Genomic DNA, 12,149 nt, shown 5'->3' on the forward strand with positions numbered 1-12,149 from the left:
TAGCAAATACTGTAATCTTTTTCTGTTTTGCCTGCCTCAGCCACCTTATTCTGAATATATGATGACATCGCAAATGTCATGTCATCATATATTCAGAATAAGGTGATTCTTATCATGATTCTTATCAATACATGTCATCATATATTCAGAATAAGGTGATTCTTATCACCTTATACTGATTAAAACTAGGATTCCTAGTTTTAATCAGCCCCTCGTACAGAGATAAAATAATAAATATTGCCATACTCTTAGGAAGAAAAATATCAGTCTGGTTGGCTTAATTGAGCGGGTTTCCTCTACTATAATTCGATAAATTTTCAAAATAAATCTTGAAATCGAATTAGTTCAAAAGGATGTTTTGTTGCCTAGTTTTTTTTTTTTTCTTTTAATTTTCTGGACATATGTGGGGGTCAAGATTTGGACACTAAAGCCAGCGGCAAATGAGATGGGCTGGCGGTAATAGAAATTTTCACCAAACGTACTCTTTCTCCTGAATCCCAGCTCACAGTATGGGTGGCCACGCGTGATTTTCCCCATTCTGTTCTCCTCACCCGGTAGAGAAGGGTAGAGAAGGAGCCACATAAAGGGAGAGGTGTCCCCATTCTTACTTACGAATTGAATGTACAGTACCCCGTGTTCAGCACGGGCCCTGGCAGTGGACTTATGACCACCGTGCCAACTGAAATTAAAACTCTGGTGACAAGAGGCTTATTATATCAGCAGATGCACTAGTCAACTCAATGCTTGAAAGTCCTGTTTTTTCTTTTACACTCATCTTCTACAGCCTTCCTGGTTGGAGTCGGTGGAGAGAGTTCTTGGGGCAGCGGGGTGGGGCTTTTGTTTTCTGTTCTTAGCCGAAGCTCTTGCTAATTTGACTGGACCATAAGCATTCTTATTTTAAAGATTTGACTCAGGGAGAAGCAAAACAACTCCTTGATGTCCATACTAATTTGTTGTCATGATCTCTATTCACATCTTCATCTATTTCTCATCTTTTCTAGCTAATTTGTGGGTTATGTTTCCTAAGGGTAATACATTCTATAAAACCCATATTTAAGATGGCGGCATGGTTGCATAGTCCAGGATATAGAATTGGGGATCCGGCTCTGCCACTTTCCAACTGAAGGGCTTTGGGCAATACTGAACCCCTCCCAGCCATGTTTTTCTCATAGGTAACCATCTGATTTGTTCAATCAACTAATATTTATTAAATACCATCTGTATGCTGGGCCTGTGTCAGAATGCTGGAAATAGTAATAGCTCTCAGGAGTGCTTTGAGGATTCCGTGAGAGAATGGCACATGTCTAGCGGATAGTAAATGCTCAGCAATGGTAACTACTATGCTCATCATTGAACAAAGCCTCTGTCCCTGGTCTTTCACTCTGTGTTCAGAGCTAATCCTTGAGGTGGCCACACTATCAGCAAATTTATTAGAATGTGTGTGTATGTGTCTGTATGTACTCTGTGTGCATTTATAAATTAAGAAGGACTGATTTGAGATTCAAGTTCTTTTCTAGAAGTCAATTTAGTAGGAAGACCATTCTTGTGACCCCTTCAAAGTTAATAATTCTGATAGAATAAGAGCATGCCAATACTAGACCTAATTCATCTGCTTTAAGAAACCAGAAAATTCTTATTCCTCAAGTTTGCAGCCAAAGCCTATATGTCTGCATGATTCCAGAAGTTTCTCTTCAGGATATCTAATGGACAGTGAGACATTTTAAAAATTCTCAATCTAACACTGAATTAAAGCCACACCTTGATTATTTTTTAATCAGACTGCTTTAAATTAGCACTTAGTTTTATACTATTTGAATGATCCTTTCTTTTATATTATGGGCGTAAAAATTCCTCAGAGTAGCAGGTACATGGTAGAGGTCATTACCAGCAATGTGATTTTTAGAAAACTTTTATTTATACACTCATAAGCCTCAGTAGTTGTTGTTGTTTTTTTCCTAAGAGGAGATATTCCTATCTGATGGGTATCATTAGAAAACTAAAAGGTATTTTGGGGATTTCCAGAAGCCTGACAGAAATTCAATATTACTCCCACAATAAGACCACAAATATTATTGAGATCTTGGCTGGTATATCTCATCCTAGCTAACTCCTGCTGATTAGAAAGACTGCTGTTGGTGACACAGTAGACAGGTCCAGGATGAAATCAGTGGAGTCCACACTCAGCAAAGCCACACTTCGAGCCCAATATGGGAACTGAGTCAATGCGGTATATAATTGATATGAGTACGTCATTAACACCCAGGATCTTTCAGAGAATGGAGAAGGGAGAAAAATAAACAGTTCTTAGTGAAACTATGGAGACTTACTAGGAGGATCCAGACAGCTGGACTTGTAGGTGGTTGCGATGAGACTCTGCTCGTACAGTTTGGTCTCCTAACAGCTAACTGTCCCAGTCCCAGCGCGCTCTTGGTGAAGGGGCTTCTGTTTAGAAGCCCTCCCCTGGTTTATAGATCACTGTGGTAAAAAGATGCCTCAGGCCATCAACTCCGTCCCCTGTCAGGGAAGACTTAATCCCCGGGCTGACGCTGTATCAGGTCCTAAACGGGTGCCGCATTTGACCTCAACCAAAAGCTAAGATGAGATGATACTCTAAAATGCAGAAAATCAATTTTGGTCCCCAAGACAGAAGCCACTAATGCAGGAGACCAGTCCACATTGCCAACCCCAACGCGGATGGCTGTGCTCGACCAAATATCAGGCGCTCTGTCCAGGGAAACACGGGCTCACACTCCAACCCCAAAGACCTGAGAACACAAAGGGAGAAGGAAGCGGACAGAAGTTTTCCCACATCATGGATGGGTGACAGTTATTTTTCTGTATAAATCTTGTTGAATTCATCCTTGTAATAACTGACCATGAAGGAAGGACCGGGAGACTGGAAATGTGTGTTTCACTCTGTTTCCTTGGGCTGGTACCCGGAGATACTTGGGTTCAAATCCTTGCTCTGTCACTTACCCGGCCGCGTGATCTTGAACATGTGACTTAACTTTGCAGCTCAGTTTCCCATTCATAGATAAGAATAACCAAATGCATGTTCTGTGGGGATGCTGCAAAGATGACATGAGATAATTTGGGTAAAACACATAGCGTATCAGCCTGACACATAATAAATAATCATTAAATATTAGCTATTTTTCACTAACAGACTTGTAGAATTTTAGTTCAACTCAGTAAACATTTGTTGCACGTGTACTAGACGAAGCATCTCACACTGTGTGTTGAGAATGCAGAGATAAGTGGAAAGGGTTCCTTCCTTTATAGAGTAGATAATCAAAGTTTCTTGAGATCCAAGACTGAGTTGTCTTCGTGGCAGGAAAATGCCTGAACAGACTCACTGCACGAACTGCATTCACAATTATTATCAAAGGTAAACCATTTTCAAGATTCAGAGTGGGGAGGAGGAGGGTATCAGTGAACTGTTCTCGTTTTAATAAAAGAAAACATTTCTTCAGAAATAACAGTTTCTGTATTCACGTCCTCCTTCTGGCACCACAAACCCACGTATTTTTTAACTCGTGTCCACAAACGTGGATGTGTGAAAACGGTACCGTGTCTGCATTAGCAGATGCCATTGATGGGGTTAAAACATTGTGCTGGGCTTTTGGCACCTAATACTACGTTTCATAAAAAGCATTGCTTAAATCTCATAATAGCGGGGAAGTTCATTTCCACATAGAGGGAAATCCTAGTCTTGGTCCAGCGCCTTTCTTTTATGTTCCATTTTGGAAAACCAGACTCCTCGCCTTCACTAGGTCAGACCTTTTAGAAAGGAAGGGTAGAGAAAGGAGATCAGCACGCGGTTTACAGACCAGAAATCTGCTTGGCAAAAAAGTTGCTGAAGACTGTGGGTTGGGAGCTGCAGAGAAAGTACCTTTATGATTGATTTCCATTCAAGTCAGACTGACTGCAGTGTGGTCATTTTTCTAACCCATAACTGCTCATACTGCAGCAGGCTGCTATCTGCAGGGTGTCTGAATTATAGCAGTGTATGTCCGCGTTACCTCTTACACAAATTACTTACACTGGTTTCTTTTTCCATGCAAATTCATCAGTTTACAGCCCCTCGTAGCCACAGTCAGGAAACTCTGGCCAACAGCACAAATTGATAAAATGAGTTCATTTTACTATACTTATTTTTTTTTTCTTCCTAAAAGCCCTCTCTCGTAGGCAGTGTTCAGGAAGCATGTTACAGTAAAAGGAAGATAACAAAGGAGTTGAATTTTCTTGCCATAAATTACTTTCCAAGTTAATTCCCTTTAACGATGATTCCAGATTTGCTTGAGTTTTCATAGCATTGTGCGTTTTACAACTGTGCCTTTGATAGAAAGAAGACCAAGTATTTTCCCATGTTCACTCCTTTTGTGCCAGTGACATGGACTTTCTTATGAGATCTTTGCCACCAGAATGCAAAACAACACTAAATTGTGCTGGGCCCCTAGAACTGTGTGCTTGTTGTTGGATTTTTTTTTTTTTTTTTTGCCCAAGCCTGAAAGTACAAGTTCCCAAAGTCTCAGAGAGTGCATTAGATTACATAATTGGAGAGAAATATTCTTCTCTTATTTTTTCATAGTTACTTTATAAACTGAAAACAAAGCAGTGAATCCCAGTCATCTTTTTTTGAGGGATACCCGTTGGCCATGTGGCCATATTCCTTAGCTGCCGTGGAAATTTGAGGAAGGGGCATTATAACTGTTACTCTCTCAAATGGGAGCCCCACGAGGGCAGGGGGCCTCATCTGTCTTGTCCATTGATGGATCTCCGGCACCTGGCTCATGAAAAGTGCTCCATGAATATTTGCTGAATTCCACTGGACATAGGCTCTCAGAGAATATGTGCCGTTGGCGGAAGGCTGGCCACACTAGTCATTCAGTTAACGCTCCCTGCTGGTTCCTGTTGGGCAAGTTGTAAACTCGGTATACTGTCATCTCCCAGGCAGAGTAGCTTGAAATTTTGGACAGAATTTTTTTTTTTTCATCACCCTCTCTTTCCAACAACACAGGCCTGAGCAGATTGTCTCTGGTGGATGGCAGAAGTTCAATAACCACAACCTTATCCAACTACTAATGTGTACAGAAGAGCAGGTCATTAAGAGGGTTGGCTACTACAGTAACCCCTTTCTTCCAATAGCCCACATTACAATAATGATGCCTTAATAGCAAACCATTTATTAAGAAATGACACAAAGACTGCATTCTACTCATGACAGGAAAGAAGGGAGTGGGAGGACAAATGGCTTAGAAATCATATCCACCAGGACCATTCCCCAAAGTTCATCCTTTGAGGAAAAACTCCTCCGTGAAACAAGAGCCATAAAAACGTCAGGTGTGCCTCCCTGTAATACTGCTTAAGAAAGGTGAGGCACCAGTCCTCACTGCCCATGCATAGTTGCTGATTTCTGAGTATCGTTTTGCATTGCGTGAAGTTGGGGGGCCGAGGGAAAACGGAGAAGGTGATTACAGATTCTCCTTCATTCAGAGCATATTTATGGATCATCAGCTGTTGTGTTGTACTGATCATCATACAAAACCGCACAGCTGTTTAGGAACACACAAAAGGCTGTCGGATCTGGAGGACTAAAGGTCATCTGGTATGACCCTCTGATTTTGTGGCCTAAGGCCATTACTCTGCCTCTTGGTGCCTCAATTCCTCCCTGGTAGCGTAGTGAGGATTACATGAGATGATGTGTTTAGGGGGCTCAGGCCGGCATCTGGCCCATAAATGGTGCTTAATAAATGTTGGTCCTTGTTATTGTGGTGGTGATGGCCCTGGCATTGGTGGTGAGTTTGCGTTTCTATGACAACTATTAGGGGAATTTTGAGGCCCAAAGAGTTTAAAGGACTTCGGCTACACAGGGGGTTATTGGCAAGGCTGAAACCCTAGATAGTCACACCCAGGCCCATACCAGCACGTTTTCTGTGCCCTGGGATGTCTTGTCTGTCTTTACAGTCCTCAAAACACACTCAATCTGGTGGGGGAGAATATGTCATGGGTGAGATAATTTAAGAATGATAGAGCCTAGAGTCAAGTACAAGTGTAACAAAATCAGATTTTGCAGTATATGGAATAGACAGGAAGCATTGTGGTTGGCCCAGTCCTTCCTTAACATCCCCACCTTGGTCAGTGGCTACGCAATCTCTGGAACACATGGGCAGGCTGTTAGTCTTTGGCTTCAGAAGCCCAGCATGACGTCCTGGGCAGATGTTGTTAAATCATTTAATCCTTGACAACGTTTAGTTCCCTCGTTTGCAAAAAGGACTTCCTACCATTATTAGCTAAGAAGCGCCTTGGGTTCTATACATTGGGTTATGTATCTTACGGGTATTTTGTATTTGTTGGGATGGTATGAAATATTTGCTTGTGTATGCCCTTTCCTAATGCACAACTGGACATAGATCTTTGGGACCTGTTTCCGAAGGTGACAGATACCCACCATGAAAATGCCTTTTTCTTTCCAGACACCATGGTGGAGGCCTCCCTTTTCTCTCAACTCCGCCATCAACTGATTTCCCCACCTTCATCCCCTTTAGTGCGTTCTGTAGGTTATTGTCATGTTAATGTTGCTCAGGTTCAGCAATGATCACTTTCCTCCTCAGAAACCATCATGGAGCCCACAGATCCCTAATTGTACTTCATGCCTCCAAACTTATGCGCATACTCTGTCATTTGCCTAGAAACCCTCCTCCTCTTCTCCACCTCTTTAAATCCTCCTGTACTGGAAGCCTTCGTGTCACTGCCCAACTCCTCCTGGAATCAGACGTTTTTCTGATCCCACAAGCTGATAGGATTTCTCATTCCTTTGAACTTTTCTGGTACATCCTTTGTACTCTGCCTATGAAAGTGAACACATTCAGCGTCAAATTAGAATTTCAAGTATTATTTTATCCTTCCACTCTGTAGTAAACCCTGTGAGACAGAGACACTGTCTACCTTTTTATCATCTGAAGTTTAAGGCAAATACATTGAATACAAGAGGCAGGTTAGTAGGATAAGAAAAGCAACAGGTTTGGGGGTGAGACACCCTTGACTTTTAACGCTGACCCTCCCTCTTTCTGCCTCTCTGCAGTCCATGGCAAGCCAGTTAACCTCATTTGGGGACTGATTAGTTTTTCTCATTTAGGAGAGGTACTTTCCTAAAGATGTTGTTTTGAGGATGAAGTTAGATATAAGAAATAAAATGCTCCTTGGTGCTCAGGAAAACCTGCTGAAAGCCCATCTTTCTCAGATATTTCCCTCAGGCTCTTCCTGTTCTCCAAATGAGAGAGCCTGAGAATACCCGGGCCACTGTGGGGACACTTGACAGTGACCCCTCCCTGGGCTTTCTCTGTAACTGTCACAGAATCACTGACTCCGATTCCATTCCAATTGGCTGACCTTCATACGATGCATACACACGGACAGTACTGGGAGTGCTTCCTGACAAGACCATTTGGAAGAATGCAGAGTTTGGGTCCGTGGTTTATAAGGATTTTTTAACCCAGGTTGTGAGACCCCTTCTCATCTGAGAAATTTAACGATGTCATAAAATCGGAGACGCACATAAGTAGTTTGTGAAGCCCTGAACTTACTCAGTACAACTTCAACAAACACTTGGAGAAGAAAGCATCACAATGCCACCGGCCCACCCGATAAGCATTTTGCTAGATTACAAGCCCAGGGTGCTAAGAACTTCACAGGAAGTAAATATAGGGGCAAGGGAAGGAACATTTCTGCGGGTTGGTTTTTTTTTTTTTTAATCTTTATTTTATTTTTTTATTTTTTTATAAACATATAATGTATTTTTATCCCCAGAGGTACAGGTCTGTGGATCACCAGGTTTACACACTTCACAGCACTCACCATAGCACATACGCTCCTCAATGTCCATAACCCCACCCCCCTCCCCCAACCCCCCGACCCCCTTCAACCCTCAGTTTGTTTTGTGAGATTAAGAGTCACTTATGGTTTATCTCCCTCCCGATCCCATCTTGTTTCATTTATTCCTCTCCTACCACCCAATCCCCCATGTTGCATCTCCACTTCCTCATATCAGGGAGATCATATGATAGTTGTCTTTCTCCGATTGACTTATTTCACTAAGCATGATACCCTCTGGCTCCATCCACATCGTCGCAAATGGCAAGATTTCATTTCTTTTGATGGCTGCATAGTATTCCAGTGCATATATATACACCACATCTTCTTTATCCATTCATCTGTTGATGGACATCTAGGTTATTTCCATAGTTTGTCTATTGTGGACATTGCTGCTATAAACACTCAGGTGCACGTGCCCCTTTGGATCACTACGTTTTTTAATCTCTCTGAGAGTTGTGCACACTGCACTTACTCTGTATTTTCCTTGCTTCTGGTTCTGGCCCCTTGGACATTTTAGTAAGATAATTAAGGCAGAAGACATTTTTCCGCGGTACAACGTGGTCAGGAGAATGTGAGGTGTGAGTGCAGCTGGGCACAGGGCCCTAGACTTCTCCTCTCAGTCCAACCAGGTCGTGCACTCACACCTGCCTTTATCTTTTCTTCCGAGGGGGTGAGGAAGGCCTGTGCTCTTCTGCCAGTGCTTGGGAATGAAGCCGCTGTGCCATTCCGCTGAGGCCCGAACCTCATCCTAGAACTTAGAAAGAAAATCTAAATCCAGACCCTCGACTCCTATCAGCCTCATCCCTCTTCCTCAGTTAACGAGAGGTGTGACTCTGTACACTCCATGAAGGCACAAACATCAGTCTGTAACATTAATACGTGCCTGCTCTACGCTGGCTGCTGAGAGGGATGAGGGCTGACATGTGGGAGTAATCTCCTTCCCACCCACCCCCAGCCTATTGCATCCATAAAATACTATGAAATAAAAGGGGAAACTATGCAAATAAACTTCGTAGAAAAAGTAAATTAGGGAAGGACTAGCAAAATCATTCACTGGAACTCTGTTTACACTTTTCGTCAAGCTCAACCATTTTTTTTTTTACCTAAAGGCCCTTCCTCCATTACAGTCTGTCATTAAGAGATAGGTTTGAATTTCACAAAGTGTATGTGAATTTCAGAGCTTTCCATTTCTTAGCAGTGACTGTTTTTATACAATGACAGCTATGATTAAGGTTTAGCTGTTGCTAGTAACCAATCAACTAAGTGTTTATTCTTAGGTATTACGTATCCCTTCCTACCTTTCCTCAATTCCAGACTCTTATTACGGTGCCACAATTCACCCACTTGCCCAAGCAGTAATCTTGGGAATCATCCCATTTTCTGTTATTACTACACTCAAGAGTCAACACATTTCCCGGAGTTTATCTCCTAAGTCACTTAGACTAGGCTCTCCCTTTTCAACCCTTGAGTTCAGACCCATCCCCCACTTACCTTTTTTAAATGACTCCATTGGCCTCTATGATATTACTGATTATATTCTTCAACAGCCACTCCTTTGTCCCCCACGCCTATCTTCATGAGAGGATGATGTTTCTAGGTTATGAAGGCAAGTTTGGTGATACATTCTTATGTTTTGCTGCTTCTCCTTTGACTACCAATCAGTTCCATGTGACCAGTGCTTACTGCCTGCCTCCTGGTGTCAGGGGTTATAGTAGATGCTGGCAGTATAACCCCAATGGTCTGCAGTTAGTACAGTGTGACAAGCACTTCAGTAGCTCATAAACTTGGGAATCTGCTGGACTTAAAGTCAGGTTCCTTAAAAAAAATTCATGTTCCTAAAGACCCTTCATAACCTGACCTGAGCCCTCCCATCTTTTCTCCATGTACTGTATATTTCATCACACCGAGTTATCAGAAATCCAGTTTTCATTTTATATTCTCTCTCCTTTATAAATGCTGTCTCCCCTACCTAGCATGCCTCTGTTCCTCTACATTGGGTGATTCCAACTTGTCCTTTTAACATCTTCCCAGGCATCATGTTTTCTGAGGTCCTCTGACTCCCAGAACCTCTCACTCCCCAGCTGGGTTAGATACCCACTTCTATGTGGCCATATCAATTTAAGAATAACTCTAGCAAAGGACTTATCACACTGTATTGAAAATAACCTGCCAACCTTCCCTCCAGAGCTGTCCAGGGCAGGGACCGTGTCTTCCATCTAAGCGTCTTCCGCACCCAGAACAGTTCTTGGCAATAGCAGTGATCATTTGTTGAAAGAATGAAAATCCCTGGTTTGTGAGATTCCTAATTATCCTTTCTTCTTATGGATATTAGCCTCTATTTAATTTATTTATATATCCACTTACATGGGCTTAACTCAGAAACCAGTGCCTTAATACAATAATATATGAATCTATTGCTCCTGCTTTTGCATAACCTTTCAAAGGACGAGGTTATTTCCACTCATACAGCTGCACCACTAACTTTACACAGAGTTGTTTTATCAGATTGGGAGGTGTTATTCATTCAAAAATATCTGTGAAGCTGCTACGGTCAATAAGGTCTCTGGAGGGTCCAGGCCTTAAAAAAATAATACAGGGAATGACATCTCATACAATAGTCAGCTCTGAAAATCACATACAATCAATTATCTTTAACAGTCTCCTAAGCCAGACATTGGAAAATTCCTGTGAATAAGTATGTTCTTGGTGAGCCTTACAGTGTCTGTGTGGCCCCGAGTCTCTGCCTTGACAGTGTGGAAGCAGAGATCATCTGTAAATAAGTGGGCATGGCCATGTTACAGTAAAACTTTACTTAGAAGAAGTGTGGCTCAGGAACCCTGGATTGAGGACCCTGCCTCCCAAATAAAGTGGAGATGTGTGTAGGCACCGAGGAGGTTCAGAGTAAGGAGAGATCACACATTTCTCATCTCAGGAGATTGGGAATGGGTAGCCCGGAAAGATGAATTTGCAGTTCAGAATGAATTCCAAAATACCAATGAGCGAAAGCAGTCAGGATCAGGCAAAGTTAGGAAAGCCCAGAGAATGTTCTGGCTGGTCATTCAAGAAAAGTTGCAGAGCAAAACTCGGAGGTCTTTTCGTTAAAAGCCTCAGGGAATGTTGCAACCTTGGTGACGGTTTGCCATTACAAAAAGAGAAAAGAAGAAAGGTACATTATAAAACAGAATCTTTCTGACATAGACAGTTTTTGTGCTCAACATTCTTTGGAGGTCAGAGTTCATTACTGATTATTTTGGATAAGTTTACTGTATAAATTCAGAAATAACATGTGTTATATGCAACACTAATGTATGCTGTCATTGATCTTTTATTCACAGAAAATATTTTTTTTTTTTTTTCTCTAGCACCAATAGCTGCAGGAACTGGCCCAAATTTTTCTCTCTCAGATTTGGAAAGTTCTTCCTACTACAGCATGAGTCCAGGAGCAATGAGGAGGTCTTTACCCAGCACATCCTCTACCAGGTAATTTGTTGGGTGGCTCTTGTAATTCCACACCTTCATTTTGATTCTGAACCTGGAGGCACTTGCAAGGTGAGTGTACTGGTAGCAGACACTAGAGAAGTGTGTTCAACCCCAACAGACTCTCAGTCTTATTGGGAAGAGAAAGCAAGTGCACATGCTGCAGAAATATACATGTGTGTGTCTGTGTGTGTGTGTGTCAGACAGTAGAAAACAATGAGCTAAATTGTATGACATAGGCCAGAAATAGTTAAGGAAGGCTTTATCCAAAAAGATTGACTTGCATTCAGCTGTAAAGGTTGGTTTCAAGTTGGCAAGGTGGGAAGGAAAAGGAATAGTGTCTGGGTGGGGTGAAGACAGGAGCAAAGCCTAGAGAAAGGATGCATGTTAAATACAGCATGTTCTCAGCAGATTAAGGACAAGTTTGACTGGGGAGGAGGCATGTGTTTTGGCTTGTTTGGCAAAACGTCGACACTGGCAACACCAGTTCCGGTCCCGGTGCCTACAGCAGACATTACAGCGCAGTCCCGGGGCTTTTGCCCCCGCAGATCTCAAAATCCAGGCTATTGGAGCTGTCCCGCAACGCGAAACCCACTTGATGTCTAGGTGTGTGGTCACAAAAGTGAATGCAGTCCTGCGGCAGGGCAGGGCTGGCTCATAAAGTCTGTTGCCCCAGGAGACCTTTAAAAAGAGTAAAGCTGGAAAAGCACAGCCAGATAAGGATTCCGGGGTTCTGGATCCCCTTGAGGTCACAAAGCCCAAATCAAAATGAAGCATTTTGCAAGATCCTGTTGCCT

General features: G+C 42.5%; 1 protein-coding gene across 6 annotated transcripts in view; it reads left to right on the forward strand.

Annotated features, from left to right (window-relative positions):
• The window catches only part of NFIA (nuclear factor I A), a 362,345-nt gene that overhangs the window by 247,219 nt on the left and 102,977 nt on the right, over positions 1 to 12,149 (forward strand). For all 6 annotated transcript variants that reach the window (XM_032839786.1, XM_032839787.1, XM_032839785.1 and 3 more), the window contains exon 5: positions 11,238 to 11,355. In XM_032839786.1, the coding sequence (XP_032695677.1) occupies positions 11,238 to 11,355 (118 nt within the window). The remainder of the gene's footprint in view (positions 1 to 11,237; positions 11,356 to 12,149) is intronic.

This window comes from Lontra canadensis, unplaced genomic scaffold (genome assembly GCF_010015895.1).
Source record: "Lontra canadensis isolate GAN:19392208 unplaced genomic scaffold, GSC_riverotter_1.0 scaffold109, whole genome shotgun sequence".
In the NCBI taxonomy this organism is placed as follows: domain Eukaryota; kingdom Metazoa; phylum Chordata; class Mammalia; order Carnivora; family Mustelidae; genus Lontra; species Lontra canadensis.